This window comes from Hoplias malabaricus, chromosome 1, assembly GCF_029633855.1.
Source record: "Hoplias malabaricus isolate fHopMal1 chromosome 1, fHopMal1.hap1, whole genome shotgun sequence".
Classification (NCBI taxonomy): domain Eukaryota; kingdom Metazoa; phylum Chordata; class Actinopteri; order Characiformes; family Erythrinidae; genus Hoplias; species Hoplias malabaricus.
This window is the reverse complement of record NC_089800.1, coordinates 3,423,310-3,441,906: the sequence shown is the minus strand read 5'-3', so window position 1 is coordinate 3,441,906 and position 18,597 is coordinate 3,423,310. Positions and strand designations below refer to the sequence as shown.

Below are 18,597 nucleotides of genomic sequence, written 5' to 3'. Positions count from 1 at the left end.
AGTCAGGAACCGAGACTCAGTGAGAACCTCTCTCAGAACTGTAAATATTGGGAGCAATCTGGAAGAGAACCTCCTTCAGAACCGAGAACAGTAATAGCTCCGCTCCACCAAAAGAACTCAGGTTCCGTTCAAGATTCTTGGAACCTTGGTTCTGTCCACCTGTTTTCAGAACAAAACATCTGGTTCACTGTTATTTTACTCTGAACGCCGCTGAGGTCAATATACCACTCTGTAAATGACACGTCTGATGAGGCTCTGAGCTCTTTCTGGAGCTTCTTTATCTTCTCGTTTGTGCTAAAGAACCTTCTCTTCCTTGGATCCAGTCGGGAATAAACTTTTCTGGTTGGTGGAAACCTGCCAAACTGTTCCAAATTATTTTCACGAAATGGAACTGAACCGGTTCCACGTTGGTGGAAAAGGACTACCCGAGTAACTGAGACTAGGGAGAACTTTTGAAAACTGTACCTTCTTAGAAAATTACTGTAACAGTGCAGGACAACAGGGTTCATGCAGAAGCCAGACAGTGTCCTCAGAACTAATTGGAGCCCTGGGTTCAGCAGGAGAACGGCGTAAAGGGTTCTGCTGAAGGGTTCATGGCTGAGAGCTGAGTTCATCTCAGAGCAGTGTGAGGTTCAGACTGAAACTCCATCTGCTTCAGAGTGAACTCCAGTGAAACCCCAGACCGATCTGGGGTAGAACCATCAGCTGTAACCTCAAACCAGCAGTATCTCCAACACCGGACACCTGCCGCATCCTGAACACCGCCGTCGCCATGGAAATGCCGGGGGAAATGGGTCAGGGAGTAGTAACACACCTGTAACATCACTGATGTTTACCTGGTGGATACTGGATGGAGTCCGCCCCCAAAAACCAAACCTAGCGAGTGGTGCTGAGAGCCCTGTTTATGATTATCACCTACTTACAGCTGCTCCCACCTCTGGAGCAGCTGCACATGAGCCTAAGGTCAGGTATTTCCAGTTTCTCCTGGTGACCTCTCTCCTTCTTCTTTATTGTAATGCCGCTATAGTGCCTCTCAGGTTTGATTCCCATCTCTGACAGGAACACCCTGGGCAGGACTCCTAACCCTGCACTAACCCCTACCTCTGGGACCCTGGGACCGGACCGGGTGTTGGTCAGCGCTCCGGTTCTACTCACGGAGCTGGGGCTGGAGTGGCGGCGGAGTTTGGGCGACTCTTTCCCAGCCTGTGAGCTCTTGGCATTGATGCAGGCGTTGTTCTCGGAGTGTACCCTCTTCACTTGGCTCGCGGGTTTCTCAAACGGCTCGAAGCCGCTCTGAGTCCTCTGCACGCGCACTTTGCGGTCCTCAGGGATGGTGTCCAGCGGCTTCATCACCGAGTCCGATCCCTGGCAGCCGCGACTGGACATCTTGGACACACATATCTACAAACAAGAAAACAAACAGGTAAACAACCCGCAAAGAGACTCGGTTACCATTACCTCAGCTGCTGATTGTTCAACAAAGCACTCTGTGTGTCACTCTCTCTCTCTCTCTCTCTCTCTCTCTCTCTCTGCCCCCTCCTATCTATCTCTCTCATATCAAACACTGGATACAGTACTCACAAGCACACACCAGCCATATACACTTTCTGTCTCTTCTCTCACTGTGAAGTCTTTGTATCCTTTCTCTCTCTTTCTGAGGCCACCTTTCTCTCTCTCTCTCTTTCTCTCTCTCTCTCTCTCTCTCTCAAAGCTGATTGGTTGATTGTGAAACAGATCACTAATCAGTGAGTGTGTGGTGTTGGATGCAGCTCCTCAGATTAAATATTTACAGCTGTTTCTGATTCTAATTAAACACAGTCCAGAGACACACAGAGAGAGAGAGAGAGAGAGAGAGAGAGAGAGAGAGAGAGACAGAGAGAGAGAGAGAGAGAGAGACTTGCAGTTGGGCAAGTTACACCTCTGTCTTACATTGGCCACAGTTACTGTGCTACTCAATAATACAGCTCTACCCTGTGGGTCTAATCTGCTAAAGAACATGGGGATATAACGCCCCCCCAGCACTGGGCTGTGGAGCGGAGGAACTGTGTTCTCTGCAGTGATGGAGCTCCAGCCAATACCTGTCTGTGATTCAGAACTAATCCCCCAAACCAGCACCTGACCTCTGGTGGTGGTGGTTAAGCCCTCCTAGAAGAGTAGAGACCACTGAGAACACTGCACTGTACACGATGAGTCTGTTTCTCTTCTCTGAGCTTCTTCAGAGAAGAGTGTTCACTATTCGCCACACACACACACACACACACACACACACACACACACACACACACACACACAGTATGGTTATCCTGAATGTCCATGACAGAAATTGCAGGTTTGTGCAGTGACTGGATTTTACCCTCGGATTATCACAGCTGTGTGTGTGTGTTTGTGTGTGTGTGTGTGTGTGTGTGTGAGTGAGAGAGAGAGAGAGAGAGAGAGAGAAGGAGAGAGAGAGAGAGAGCGTGTGAGAGAGAGTGAGAGGGGGAGTGAGAGAGAGGGAGTTTAAATAGCTCAGATGGATTAAAGGCAGTAATGGAGACTGTGCACTCCTCCTCGAGCCGTGACGAAGCCAGCTGGAGAACTGCACATCACAACCTTCATCACGATCTCCATCAGAACCTCCATCTCAACCTCCTTCACAACCTCCATTTCAATCTCCATCACAACCTCCCTCACAACCTCCATCACAACCTCCATCTCAATCTCCATCAGAACCTCCCTCACAACCTCCATCACAACCTTCATCTCAATCTCCATCAGAACCTCCCTCACAACCTCCTTCACAACCTCCATCTCAATCTCCATCTCAATCTCCCTCACAACCTCCATCTCAATCTCCATCAGAACCTCCCTCACAACCTCCTTCACAACCTCCATCTCAATCTCCATCTCTATCTCCCTCACAACTTCCATCACAACCTCCATCTCATTCTCCATCAGAACCTCCCTCACAACCTCCATTTCAATCTCCATCACAACCTCCATTTCAATCTCCATCACAACCTCAATTTCAATCTCCATCACAACCTCCATCTCAATCTCCATCAGAACCTCCCTCACAACCTCCATCACAACCTCCATCTCAATGTCCCTCACAACTTCCATCACAACCTCCAACTCATTCTCCATCAGAACCTCCCTCACAACCTCCATTTCAATCTCCATCACAACCTCCATTTCAATCTCCATCACAACCTACATCACAATCTCCATCGGAACCTCCATCTCAATCTCCATCACAACCTCCATCTCATTCTCCATCAGAACCTCCCTCACAACCTCCATTTCAATCTCCATCACAACCTCCATTTCAATCTCCATCACAACCTCCATTTCAATCTCCATCACAACCTCCATCTCAATCTCCATCAGAACCTCCCTCACAACCTCCCTCACAACCTTCATCTCAATCTCCATCACAACCTCCCTCACAACCTCCATCTCAATCTCCATCAGAACCTCCCTCACAACCTCCATCTCAATCTCCATCACAACCTCCCTCACAACCTCCATCACAACCTCCCTCACAACCTCCATCACAACCTCCATCACAACCTCCATCTCAATCTCCATCACAACCTCCCTCACAACCTCCTTCACAACCTCCATCGCAACCTCCATCACAACCTCCCTCACAACCTCAATCACAACCTCCCTCACAACCTCCATCACAACCTCCATCTCAATCTCCATCACAACCTCCCTCACAACCTCCATCTCAATCTCCATCACAACCTCCCTCACAACCTCCATCACAACCTCTATCATAAACTCCATCTCCATCTCATCACAACCTCCATCTCCATTTCCATCAGAACCTCCATCAGAACCTCTATCACAATCGCATCACAACATCCATCACATTCTCCATCACAACCACGATCTCTATTTCCATTACACCCTCCATCACAATCTCCATCAGAATCTTCCTAACCATCACTATCAGAAACTCCAGCACAACCTGCATCAGAACCTCCATTACCATTAGAACGTCCATCAGAAACTCCAACACAACGCTCATCACAATCTTCATCAGTTAATCACAACCTCCACCACAACTTATATCAAAAGCTCCATTAGAACATCCATCACAACCAAGACCTAAAGCCCTTGCCGTTCATTATTGATGCTGAATCTGATTCTGATGCTGAATCTGATGCTGAATCTGATTCTGAGGCTGAATCTGATACTGAATCTGAAGTTGATTCTGATGCTGAATCACATGTGAACCCTGCATCTCTGAGCTGTTGAAGGACTGCTGTAAAGTGGGTAAATGGCAGCATTTGATCGTCTGATGGAGAACATGGCTTTTCAGTGTGAAGTGGGTTTCTGAGTGCTGTTAATTACACTCGACAGGTTAAGGACACACACACACACACACACACACACACAGACTGCACTAACGAACAGATTTGCATTACATGTCCTGTAAAGGAAATAAAAGAGTGTGTGTGTGTGTGTGTGTGTGTTTGTGCATGCACATGTGTACGTGTGTGTGTGTGAGAGAGATAAAGAGAGAGAGAAAGAGTAAGAAAGAGTGTTAGTTAAGGGGTGTTAGATAAAGTGTGTGTGTGCGTGCGAAGTGTGTGTGGGGTGTGTGTGTGTGTAGGAGTTCTGTGGATAATGAAGCCGCAGACTCAGAGGGAGTGCATTAAAAGGCCTTTCCAGCAATAAATACACTTTAATATGTCACACAGCGTTCAGCAGCTTTACATCTCTCCGCACAGACCCTTCACTACAATTCCCAGCATGCACTGCACAATGCATCAAACAACTACTCCCACTGAAGTCCTAGTACCATTCTGCAGGGGGTGCCATGCCCATATAAGGAGTTCTGCGTGTGAGCCTGATTTCTCCGTGACAGAAATAAAGGCAGCGTCTTCCTCAGAGCAAACACACATCAACAACAATATTTCTTAATAATATTCACGAAGACTGTGTTTTTAAGGTCTATAAACCTATTAAAAGTGAATATAAGTCATTATAATTTATGTCCATAACATGATATAGTTATCAATGATGGGAAAAGACGAACATTTATCTCCAAAATAGTAACTTTACAAGAGAGGTAAAAACCTTCTTAACTTCCAATGGAAGTCAATGTAAAAAGATTTGATTCAGAGTCATTTTGGAGCGTTTCTATTGGTCCATTCTTCATGAGATTTGCACACAGTGTGAAGGACATTTACATGTTTTTATTGGAAAGTGGTGACGTTCAGGGTATGGATCTGAGGGCCAAACTGTGATGGTCCTAATGTTTTGGTCAGTCTCCAAACCTCCAGTGTGCTGTGGTCACACAAGCAGTGAACTGACCACAGGGTCACGGGTGCCCAAGGCTCACTGGTGCACAGGTGGAAGGAAGGCCTATCTGGACTGACCCAATGGAAGAAATAATACAACACATGCTCTCTGTTCTGACCCGGTTCAGAGCAGCATAAACCCTTTCAGCAGCGTGTTCTGTGGGATCAGACTGGATGGGTTCATCTTTGCTCCTCACACATTAAGCTGTAATAGCACAGTGTTACAGACGGTGTATGAACACGGTGTCTCCTGTAGCACACACTCTGAGACCGTGTTATTAATCATATATAAACTGTGTAGATTTCCTCACATCTGTCCACGGCGCAGTGTCCTGAATTTTAGAACCTCATCAGCAACACACTCTCACTCTGCAACAGTCTCCTAGTCAGGAGTGTGTTTCCATAACGAGTGTGTGTGTGTGTGTGTGTGTGTGTGTGTGCGTGTGTTTGTGTGTGTGTGTGTGTACAAGTGTGTGTGTGAATTGGCCTCTTTATCTCTCATCTTCTCTTGAACGCTTAGCTCAGAGGATACTGATGCGTGCACACACACACACACACACACAGACGCCATGTCCCAACATCCCCCAGGGCAGGAAGTGGAGTGTATGCTGAGCATCGTTGCTACATCGCTCAAAATCAAGCAGAACAGAGAAAAACAACACACATGCACACCCACACACACACCCACACACACACACACACACACACACACACACATATATATATATATATATATATATATATATATTTATATATATATACAGCAAAACATACATACATTTATCATTTAGTTCAGAGAGAGAGAGAGAGAGAGATATGCTGAAAATATAGAGATGCTCTCTCTCTCTCTCTCTCTCTCTCTCTCTCTCTCTATGAGCAGGCCTTAAATTCCTCCATCACAAACACCACACACACACACACACACACACACAGACTAAGTCATGCTCCGTGTGTGTGTGTGTGTGTGTGTGTGTGTGTGTGTGTGTGTGTCTGTGTGTGCGCGCGTGTGTATGTGTGTCCTCTGCAACGTAAACATGCATTTTCCACACACACACACACTGTACTGCAAATGGAGAAAGAGCGAGAGAGAGGGACATGGATGGAGAGAGAGAGGGATGCAGAAGGAAGGGATAGAAAGAGCAGAGAGACAGAAATGAAGAAAGGAGAGAGAGGCAGAGAGAAGAGAGGGATGGAAGTGGAATAGACAGGCATAGAGAGAGAGAGAGGGAGAGAGAGAGAAGAGAATGAGAGAGAGAGAGAGAAGAGAGAGAGAGAAGAGAGAGAGAAAGACAGACTAAAATAAGAGTGTGTGTAAATTTATCCTGATCTTACCTTTTTCTCAGTCTGTTTGAGGATGTCTCACGCTGAACAAACGCATTCAGGCTAAAGCAGACATGCAAAGCCTCTCTCTCTCTCTCTCTCTCTCTCTCTCTCTCTCTCTCTCTGTATCTCCCTCTCACTCGCCCTCAGCCCACAGACTGTACTAAATGCTCACAGAGAGAAGAAGGAGGAGGGGGGGGGGACAGAGATTTCTCAGCCTTTACTCCCTAGGTGTGTGTGTGTGTTTGTCTGTGTGTGTGTGTCTGTGTGTGTGAGTATGGTGGGGGGGGTGGTCTAACACACACAATGTGACGCAGCGTATAGTGTGGATTCTCCTCAGGACCACCCCTCCAAAAATTCTAATAGAGATAAGCCCTCTCATCCCCCCTCCTCCAGGAGCAGATGGTACAGTCCGGAGGAGTTTGAGGAAGCAGAGGAGCAGCCGGAGTGTTTGCGTGCACACACACACACACACACACACACACACACACACACACACACACACACACACACAGACATATACACCAAGGTATTGATGCTCCAGTGAAATTCAACCCACTCGGCTGCAGAGCATCACTGGTGACATCAGCAACTATAATACTCACGCACTCTCTCTCTCTCTCTCTCTCTCTCTCTCTCTCTCTCTCTCCCTCACTCTCTCTCTTTCACACACAGACACACACACTCCAGTAGCTGATATAATATATGGTCTATAATCTCAAACAGAGTCCATGTGTAAAGCCCTGGAGCAGCTAAATCACTCTCTGTTACACATTTATGGAACTGACCTGGGGTCATTAACCACACGCAGAGGGGGCTCCCCGAGTCGTGTAACTGATAGCTTTTCTCCACCAACGAAGAACTAGAACAATTCCCATTCTCTAACATACTTTGGAGTCGTTCAGTGTGTTTCCACCAACACGAATTGGTTCATGAACCAGAAAAGTCCATTTGGCTACTTTTCACCGCTGTTCTGTGAAAACCACAACTCCTTCTGATTCCATTCCAATATAATACACCATTAAATTAATGTAATAATAAATATCTTGTATAATATATGATTATAATATGCAACATAATGTGTTTCAATATTTTTATATAATATGTTAACCATATTGTCCCATTGGCACGGTGGCACAGCAGGTAGTGTCGCAGTCACACAGCTCCAGGGACGTGGAGGTTGTGGGTTCGATTCCCGCTCCGGGTGACTGTCTGTGAGGAGTTGGTGTGTTCTCCCTGTGTCCGCATGGGTTTCCTCCGGGTGACTGTCTGTGAGGAGTTGGTGTGTTCTCCCTGTGTCCGCATGGGTTTCCTCCGGGTGACTGTCTGTGAGGAGTGTGGTGTGTTCTCCCTGTGTCCGCGTGGGTTTCCTCCGGGTGACTGTCTGTGAGGAGTGTGGTGTGTTCTCCCTGTGTCCGCGTGGGTTTCCTCCGGGTGACTGTCTGTGAGGAGTGTGGTGTGTTCTCCCTGTGTCCGCGTGGGTTTCCTCCGGGTGACTGTCTGTGAGGAGTGTGGTGTGTTCTCCCTGTGTCCGCGTGGGTTTCCTCCGGGTGACTGTCTGTGAGGAGTGTGGTGTGTTCTCCCTGTGTCTGCGTGGGTTTCCTCCGGGTGCTCCGGTTTCCTCCCACAGTCCAAAAACACACGTTGGTAGGTGGATTGGCGACTCAAAAGTGTCCGTAGGTGTGAGTGAATGTGTGTGTTTGTCTGTGTTGCCCTGTGAAGGACTAGCGCCCCCTCCAGGGTGTATTCCCGCCTTGCGCCCAATGATTCCAGGTAGGCTCTGGACCCACCGTGACCCTGAACTGGATAAGGGTTACAGACAATGAATGAATGAATGAATGTTACCCATATTACAACACTGTGTACCCACTCACCCCCCTCCCCCCCCCGCCCCCACACACACCACCCAATCGGCTACTGCAGATACAGATGTTCCTGGCAATGATTTTGTCATTTACATGCTTTTGTACAAATGTATTCATCCACAGTGTTGCAGGAAAGTCGAATAAACCTGAACTGATTCTTGCCAAACATTCACTCACACCAGTCGCCAATCCACCGACCAACATGTGTTTTTTGGACTGTGGGAGGAAACCGGAGCAGCCAGAGGAAACCCACGCAGACACAGGGAGAACACACCACACTCCTCACAGATAGGACAGTCACCCGGAGGAAACCCAAGCAGACACAGGGAGAATACACCACACTCCTCACAGACAGTCACCCGCAGGAAACCCACGCAGACACAGGGAGAACACACCACACTCCTCACAGATAGGACAGTCACCCAGAGGAAACCCACGCAGACACAGGGAGAACACACCACACTCCTCACAGACAGTCACCCGGAGGAAACCCACACAGACACAGAAACAAAAAACTGCTCTGTTAAAAAGGCTGAGAACCTGTGGTATATATATGATTTTTAAAGATCCACCATTAATGTTATTGTTATTATTTATATTAGCTGCAGTAATATAGCAAAGAGGAAATATTAATGCTTCAGATATAAAACACATTTGATAGAACTGTGTGTTTCCAGCTTTGAGGAACTGCTTGAAGACTCAATCACTGCTGAATGAGGCGACTCAGTGAGTAGTTTCTCTGCTGAGCTGCTCTTGTCTGGTTATTTTGGGTCAGAAGGCCAGCCCTGATTGGTCAAAGAGCTTTTTGTGATCCCTAAACCTGAACTTAGGCAGCCTGGATGAAGTCTAAACATGCCGTGGTCATGGGTCTCAACAGAAAGCCGAGAGTAAGTTCAAACTTAACTGGATGAGCAAGGCCACCTGCTGAGTGAGACCCCTGGCTAATGGTAAAGCAGCTAAAATGCAGCAAAATCAACCCAAAAGGATTCGCAACATTATCTAGAACCCAGCATCAGCACTAATCTCACTCTCCACTGCACTGAGGGACGAGTTAAACTCAGGCTAAAGACAAACAGCTCACGGTCATCATCTGAGCTAATCCTCACACTCTGTAACAGACTTAACAAGTACTACAAAAACACACACACACACACACACACACACACAAACATGCTGCTCTTTGACCAAAGGCATTGGTGTGTGTGTTGTGGTGTGTTCTGGATGGGTGTGTATCTTAAAAAGGGGCGAGCAGCATACATAATTCATTACAACATATCTAACACCCTGCCGGGCGAGAGAGAAAGAGAAAGAGAGAGAGAGAGAGAGAGAGAGAGAGAGAGAGAGAGATGTATATATGAAAGGAAATGTTTAATTATTTTCCCGCTGGTTTGTGCTGTCCTGAGTGAATGGCTAGACTTTTTCTCCTCCTCGACCGGACAGTATAATACACACCCCTACTGACCTGAAGTAGGACCTGTTCAAAGTTGAAGCCTGAAAACCTGTCATTTTGAAGATCATCAAAACCCCCCCTCACCCCTCCTCCAACACCCACCCCCACAAACCCAAACACAAACACACACTGCTTGATCTCATCGAACCACTTACTGATTATTTACTCTGATAGAAAGCTTCCTTCCTGCCATTATAATCTCTCTCTCATGCTCTTTTTCACCCCTCTCTTACTCTCATCCTCTTTTTCAACTTCCTCTCTCTCTCTCTCTCTCTAATACTATTATCTCAGTGCTCTGCTACTGTTTCCCAGTTAAGTGAAGATTTTCATCTCTCTCAAATTACAGGATCATGCCTCCTCTGTCTCTCTCTCTCTCTCTCTCTCTCTCTCTCTCACTCTCTCTCTCTCTCTCACTCACTCTGATACTTGACTGAGGAGTCACTCCATTTTTCCTAAACCAAATCTAAATAAATCATCTCATTCCTGAGAGTAACAGATCCAGCCGCAAATGACCTCCATTGACATCATAATAATCCTCATTCATCACCGTGGCAACGAGTGCCTCATTACCCAGCAGTCTGCTGTCCTCGTGGCTAACAGCTAACGGCTACCACCCTCTCAGATTTACTCATCACAAAATATAAACACTCAACAACTTCAGTAATATGAATGATGCTACATGTTCCAAGCTAATGCTATTGTGTGCACTGAAATAACATCACGCTAAAAGTAGAGGCCTATTCACACTGTGACCCATATTTATGAATGAAAAAAACTCATTAAGTTTTGAAAATGAACACGTATTGTGTAGTCCTTCACACCAAGTCCAAAACTGATTTACTGCAATGCTGCGTCAAGTTTTCAATTAGGATCCATATTGTTTTGTGTGGTGTATGCGTTAAAATCAGGCGACCAATCAGATCTTTGTTGTGGTGTTTGAAGACTAAACAGAACACAAACACTTATAGAACAAGCAACACACTGACTATAAAAATGTTTTAAAATTCTAAGGTTAAAAAATAAATTCTGTTTTAAGGAGAGGAGCAACACGCAGAGCCTCAAACTCCCCCACTGGCCTACAGAAATACCCTCAGAACAGCTCCTTATACAGCTTTAAATCCTGAATGCGGTCCTGAGCTCCCAGTGCGGTCGTATATTCTGTAGAAGGAGGTGAACCCAGTGTGTGCAGTGTTTAGTTACAGTGCTTCAAAGTAAAATAATAAATTCTTTAGCACTGCTGCTGCTGCTCAAGGAATACATTTTTTCCCTTTTCCAGTCTCTTCCCACAATTGGTGGTTAGACTAAAAATGCAACTGACTTGGTTAAAAGTTGCAAGCTTTGGGGTTGTTAAACTGTTAAGCTGTTAAACATTAGCGCTGTTATAAACCAACAACCTGGAGCCTCAAACTGGAGCCAAACACTGACAAAATCTTTCAACTTCAGTGGGCTGAGTTTGTCTAGGGCTTTGTTTCTGGTCATATGAATAAGTGCTAGCCTGTTAGCATGTAGCATTTTTATAGTGAAATCTTTAATGAGCTGGTAATTCAGAACAGTGTTAGCTTGTAGCAGTTAGCAATATTGATAACGGAACTCCATGAACTGGTAATTCAGAACAGTGTTAGCTAGTAGCAATTAGCAATATTGATAACAGAACTCCTTCATAAACTGGTAATTCAGAACAGTGTTAGCTTGTAGCATTTAGCAATATTGACAACGGAACTCCTTCATGAACTGGTAATTCAGAACAGTGCTAGCGTGTAGCAGTTAGCAATATTGACAACGGAACTCCTTCATAAACTGGTAATTCAGAACAGTGTTAGCTTGTAGCATTTAGCAATATTGATAACGGAACTCCTTCATGAACTGGTAATTCAGAACAGTGCTAGCTTGTAGCAGTTAGCAATATTGATAACGGAACTCCTTCATAAACTGGTAATTCAGAACAGTGTTAGCTAGCAGTATTTAGCAATATTGATAACAAAACTTCCTCATGAACTGGTAATTCAGAACAGTGTTAGCTAGCAGTATTTAGCAATATTGATAACGAAGCTCTTTCATGAACTGGTGATCCAGAACAGTGTTAGCTAGTAGCATTTAGCAATATTGATAACGGAACTGGTAATTCAGAGCAGGTTTCAGTGCAGAAATAAACAGAACAGAAACAGATCTGGTTTAGAGGTGTGTTTTTTTCCCATAAGACACAATTTACAAACACTAACTTCATTTCTGTGACAGAAAATCCTGATCACACTCGGAACTCCTTATACGGGCATAATGCCCACAACAGTGGGCTCTGTCAAGGACACACACCTGCACCTCAACACACATACACACAATGAAAGTCCAGCTGGTGTGTGTCACAGTGCAGCTGTTCACAACATGTGTGTGTGTTGGAGGGTGTTCAGTGATTTTCATAACCTTGACACAATGCCCCACAAAAGCCTCCCCTCCAACACCCCCCTCCACAGCTGTGTCCCCCTCAAACCCCTCAAAACCCTCAGCCCCGCTGCTTCAGCTCCAACTCCTCACTTTCTGGAGCAACACGCCTCAAAACTCACAAACCTCAAACTCCAAAAGCCATACTTTAAGAAACTTAATTACAGTAATGGTTTTCTCTATCATCATCATCATCATCATTCTCTTCCTCTTCCTCAGTAGGGGTTGCAGCTGAAAGCCGCTGAACTCATTAGAAGTGGTCAGTAAAATGTTTTAAGATTCATTTTGTGCTCCAGTGTGGCGTCAGTGCAGACAGAACTGGCACCGAACTGTTACAGACGCTGAGTTTCTCCGTGTTGCTGCCGTATGATGTGAATGAGTTTGAGGGAGTGTCCTCATCTACAGGGAATGAGGTCATACAAAACAGAGTGACATCATCACACTAGAGACCAATACACACTCACACAGCCCTCAGTCTAAATCTAAAGCTTTACAACGGAACACACACAAACGAAAACAACACACTCTCTCACACACACAAACAACCACACACACAGACACACACACACACAACTCTCGAACTAAAATTTCAAGTCTTTTCTTCTCTCTCTATCTCTCTCTCTCTCTCTCTCTCTCTGTGTCTCTATCATTTACACACACACACACACACACACATGCACTTACAGAACTGGCCTCAGTTTGTCTTATTAAAGTTGATGTGCTTCTGCATTATTTATAACCAGTGTGTTGTTCTGCACTGACACTTTGACATTTCCAGAACATTCTGCATATTTACACACACACACACACACACACACACACACACACACACACACACACACACACACACACACACACACACACACACACACACACCAACACACACACTGAGAGATGGGCTAACTGCTGAAACATTACCCAGCACAGGGGTCAGCTGGCTGGTCCTGACCCAGTTCTGACCCATAGGGTCAGTGAAAATGAAATGTGAGGCTCTGCATGCCCAACACCAACACTCTGCTAGCAAAGGTGTAAAACTCCACAGCACTGGTCTGTGGTGCAGTGGAACTGTGTTTTCTGGAGCGATAGAGCACCATCCAACACCGACATGTAATGTAGAGTCTTCTCCGAAGAGTGGAGTGAGGAATGTAGGGCACCGTCTCTTTAACGACACAGCCACTGAGTTAAGGGGAAAATATTTAAGACTCACACAAATAAGACAAATAACAGGAGCACCATAAAAGGACAAGCCACGACAGGGGCATCTGCACCAACAGACTGTACCCTCAGAGAGAGAGAGAGAGAGAGAGAGAGAGAGAACCGAAAACAGTGTGAGCAGCAGAGAGCAGAGAGAGAACACATAGCAAAAGTGAGAGTGTGTGTGTGTGTGCAGAGAAAACAGGGAGAGAGAGAACAGAAAAAGAGCTGAGGCGACAGATGGAAATAGAGAGCTGAGAGAGAGAGAGCGAGAGAGAGAGAGAGAAAGAAGAGTCAGAGGGAGCGCTTAGTGAGAGAGTAGAGAGAGAAAGAGTGAGAGGCACAGAGATAGAGAAACAACAGAAATAGAGAGAGTTTAGAGAATGAAAAGAGAGAGAGACAGACAGAGAAAGAGAATAAACGGACAGTCATATCGCCCCCTGCTCTTCCTGTGGTGTACTGCGCTCTGTCAGAACGGCTGTGTTAAACAGATACAGGAGACGGGCTTTCAGATGATTTGATTAATCAGACATTTAAGCAGAGCATTTGATAACTGCAATAATCCAGTTCTGTCTCTCCGTATGTCACTGCTGAAACACGACGGTGTGTTTCGTTAAGAGTTAGCACAGGGGAAAGGGTAGCAGAGTTCACACTTCCAGCTGCTGATGAGGGAAAGTTAAGTGCAACACACCGGGTAAATATAATCCCACAGTTTGATTCAGATATGAGTCTGATTTCTTAGGAAATGATACCATGAATCAGTTTGATATGATTCCAGCTGCGCCTCTCTGGATTATTCTAATCTACAGCCCTCCACTGAGAGAGAGAGAGAGAGAGAGAGAGAGAGAGAGATAGCAGTAAAACAGGAGTCAGAGATAGAAAACAGTGTGTGTGAAAAAGTGTGTGTTCTCATCACTCAGCCGTTATTCTGTAATCAGTTTGGGGGGTAGGGGGTGGGGTTGTAAGCAGCTTATAACAGAGCCCAGCGCTGAGAGAGTAAGATCACACACACACACACACACACACACACACACACACACACACACACACAGAGCTCTCCTCATAACTGGATCTTTACGCTTCATCCTTAATTTAAATTCAACTTCATATTTGCTTCACCCATTCATCCCTTCACTCATTCACTGGGTCAGTGAGTCAACATTAACTGGTTCAAACACTCTCTGATTAACCCTGTGGCTCCCAAAATTCTTCTGCAGTTTTCGTTTTCCCCGTTTTTTGTTTTTTTTTTTGCTTCTATCCTCCACTGGAATTTATTTTGAATATTGTAATTCATACGAAACTGCAACTTCTTATTTAACATGGGACCACGGGATTCACTGAGTCAGCAATATAGAGGTTCACCAGTTTCTTGACTCACCCATTCACTAGCATAATTATGCTACATGCTAACCTTATTCTGAATTACCATTTCCATATGAATAATGCTACATGCTACAGGCTACATGATTTTATCTACAAAAATTTGCAAACCACATCAGTTTAACCACTAGAAATGATCAGGGATACACACACACACACACACACACACACACACACACACACACATCCACACTAAATCCCATACTAATCAGCCTGCAGCAAACTATTTAACACACACACAATGAGTCTTACTGTCACTCTCTCTGTCACTCTCTCTCTCTCTCTCTCTCTCTCTCTCTCTCCCAGTCAGATGTTCGCTAGTCTCTCTCTGAAACAGGAAACGACCCTTTTCCTTCTTAGATTCTTCACATTTTTTTCTGCTGGGTAACACAGACACACACACACACACACACACACACACACACACACACACACACACACACCACTGCTCTGGTGGTAATAGCTGGTTCCCATGCTCTGCTCCACACTCCGCCTCACCTCGATTCTGCTCAATTCCTCCAGGTGTGGACCTTAAATACCACACACACTGCATTAAAGGAGTATTTCAGGGAAATTCTGTTACACCACACCAGCTCAACACACTTGGAGGAGAATAATAAACTGCTATTTCTGTTACATCAGCTCGACATTCAATTACTGCCCATAGACAATATATTACATTGGTGTTTTTGCTCTACCCACCAATACACAGAGTGACAGACAGACAGACAGACAGACACACACACACACACACACGTCTTGTTTCCACTGACCTCATCAAAACCACTGTCCTCCTTCTTCAAAGCTGTGAAAGAAAAAAGAGGAGAGAATCAGTTCCTGGTTTTTACAGACGACTGACCCCCAGACCCACGGTAGATAAACATCCCATAATATGAAAACTCTTCATTCCGAGTGATAGTGTGTGATGTAGAGTGTAAACATTAGTTCATTTTAAACTGTCCACACTGGCCATATATGGAAACTGAAACTGCCCACTGGGTTTCATCATGGTTGTGATGTCACAACCTCACAGTATCTGCTTTTCCATCTGTCTACCTGTTTGTTCTGTGTCTGTCTGCCCTCTGTCTGTCTGTCTGTCTGCTATAAAAAAAGAGGTAAAAAAAGGGGCAAAATAATGAGCTGCAGAATAGAGAGGCACACAATAAAGCAGTGTTAAATAGAGATGAAAAATAATAGACAGAACTGCAAAATAGAGAGCTGCAAAACAGACCCAGCAAAATAAGTAAATGCACATTAGGGCTGCAAAATAAAGAGCTGTAATATAAAACTGCAAAAAAAGAGAGCTGCAAAATTGTGAGCGGCCAAATAAAGCTGCAAAAAAAATAAAATAAAATAAAAGGCTGCTTTAAACTACAAAAGAGACATCAAAAGCAAATGAATCAATTAGGAAATTGATACATAAAGCAGAACAGGGCGTTACGAGTTGGGTTCAGTTTTCTTCTTCAATCCTCTTATTCATCATTCCCCGTCCACCTTAAACAGTGCAGCTGTTAAAGCAGGAGCTTCAGTCGCCAGAATGGAACTGCTGCAGCATTTAAGGTGGAACGTGGAGTTGTAAATAACAAGCTGAAGAATGAGAAGTTAAAGTGTTGAGTACTTGTCTTTGTGTGTGTGTCTGTGTGAGTGTGTGTGTGTGTGTGTTCCTCACCGATGCGGCTGAAGCTCTCTGACAAAGTTCTGCGCAGCTTCTTCATCCTCAGTCACTTTCTCCTGCTTTAAGTCGTCAGTTAAATCCAGCTGCGGAGCACAGCTGGACTCTTCATCATCTTCATTTTCATCATCCTCAACCAAACCGTCACATCACACTGGAGAAGGAACAATACTCTACCAGATGTTCACCAGAACTAAAATAAAGCCTTTATTTCTGTCTCTGTTCTCTCCCTTTCTCTTTTTTCTTAATTTCTCTCTCGCTCCTCTCTCCTCCTCTTTTCTCTCTTTCTTACCTCTCTCTCTCTCTATCTCTCTCTCTCAACTGCTTCTCTGTCTTGTTCTCTTTGAATCTCTCTTTTATCTTTCTGTCTCCTTCTGCTCTCCCTTTTTCTCGCTTTCTCCTCTCCTTTCTCTCTCCCTCTCTCTCTTTCTTTCTATCTCCCTCTTTCTACAATACTCCCTCTCTCCCTTTCTGTCTCCGTGCTGCTGTCCTCTGATTGGCCGAGAGGGCGGAACGGGTTTTAAATAAGCTCCACCCACAATGTGATTCGTGGATTAAATTGTCAATCATAAGGATACGCCCCCTGATGGAAGGGAGGGGTTTGTAGTCACTACACAATCAATAAAGATTACAAAGGATATAAAAAATAACAGCCTGAGTTATTTTATGTTTTTAAGAGGAGTAAATACCTATAAAACAACAACAATAATAATATTTAAAAAAAAAAGAATAAGAAAAAGCTGCAGACATGAAACGTGGGAATAAGTTAAAGCACTGTGGTTTACACTTAAAAACCCAACACACACTCAGTCAGCAGTATCACACACTCAGTCAGCAGTATCACATATTTCAGTGGGGAAGGGTGAGGGCAGGAAAACTGCTTGTCTTTTCTTCTGAGGGTTAAAGAGTAAGCACAGAGATAAAGAGGATAATCTCATTATAAAACTCACATAAAACTAAGTTGTCTTGGGCTTGGTGGTGTGTGTGTGTGTGGGGGGGTGTAAATCAGCACACAGTAGGGAAGGGTGTTAATTAAATTAAATGAGATAAAACTGTATTGAACCTGGAGGATATCGAGTAGTCAGTATGGATGGACAGTGTGAAACAGAGAACAGTATTAAAGAGAAGGTAGTATTGGGGCTGGATGTTAGTATGTATGATGTGCTAATATGAATGTTTATGTTTAAATAATAGGGGCAGCACAGGGCGCAGCAGGTAGTGTCGCAGTCACACAGCTCCAGGGGCCTGGAGGTTGTGGGTTCGATTCCCGCTCCGGGTGACTGTCTGTGAGGAGTGTGGTGTGTTCTCTCTGTGTCTGCGTGGGTTTCCTGCAGGAGACTGTCTGTGAGGAGTGTGGTGTGTTCTCCCTGTGTCCGCGTGGGTTTCCTCCGGGTGACTGTCTGTGAGGAGTGTGGTGTGTTCTCCCTGTGTCCGCGTGGGTTTCCTCCGGGTGACTGTCTGTGAGGAGTGTGGTGTGTTCTCCCTGTGTCTGCGTGGGTTTCCTCCGGGAGACTGTCTGTGAGGAGTGTGGTGTGTTCTCCCTGTGTCCGTGTGGGTTTCCTCCGGGTGACTGTCTGTGAGGAGTGTGGTGTGTTCTCCCTGTGTCCGCGTGGGTTTCCTCCGGGTGACTGTCTGTGAGGAGTGTGGTGTGTTCTCCCTGTGTCTGCGTGGGTTTCCTCCGGGAGACTGTCTGTGAGGAGTGTGGTGTGTTCTCCCTGTGTCCGTGTGGGTTTCCTCCGAGTGACTGTCTGTGAGGATTGTGGTGTGTTCTCCTTGTGTCCGCGTGGGTTTCCTCCGGGTGACTGTCTGTGACGAATGTGGTGTGTTCTTCCTGTGTCTGCGTGGGTTTCCTCCGGGTGCTCCGGTTTCCTCCCACAGTCCAAAAACACACGTTGGTAGGTGGATTGGCGACTCAAAAGTGTCCGTAGGTGTGAGTGAATGTGTGTGTGTGTGTCTGTGTTGCCCTTGAAGGACTGGCGCCCC

General features: G+C 45.4%; 1 protein-coding gene across 2 annotated transcripts in view; it reads right to left on the bottom strand.

Annotated features, from left to right (window-relative positions):
• cdk14 (cyclin dependent kinase 14) overlaps positions 1–16,887 on the bottom strand; it is a 29,488-nt gene extending 12,601 nt beyond the window's left edge. Inside the window, exons 1-3 of one of the 2 annotated variants that reach the window (XM_066643996.1) lie at positions 16,612–16,887; positions 15,716–15,747; positions 1,156–1,401 (exon numbers count right to left, since the gene is read on the bottom strand). In XM_066643996.1, the coding sequence (XP_066500093.1) occupies positions 1,156–1,401; positions 15,716–15,747; positions 16,612–16,657 (324 nt within the window). In that variant the 5' untranslated portion in view covers positions 16,658–16,887. Of the gene's footprint in view, positions 1–1,155; positions 1,402–6,629; positions 6,764–15,715; positions 15,748–16,611 lie in introns of those variants that run through there. The other variant, XM_066644006.1, reaches the window with a different exon arrangement.
• Positions 16,888–18,597: the final 1,710 nt, after the last annotated feature.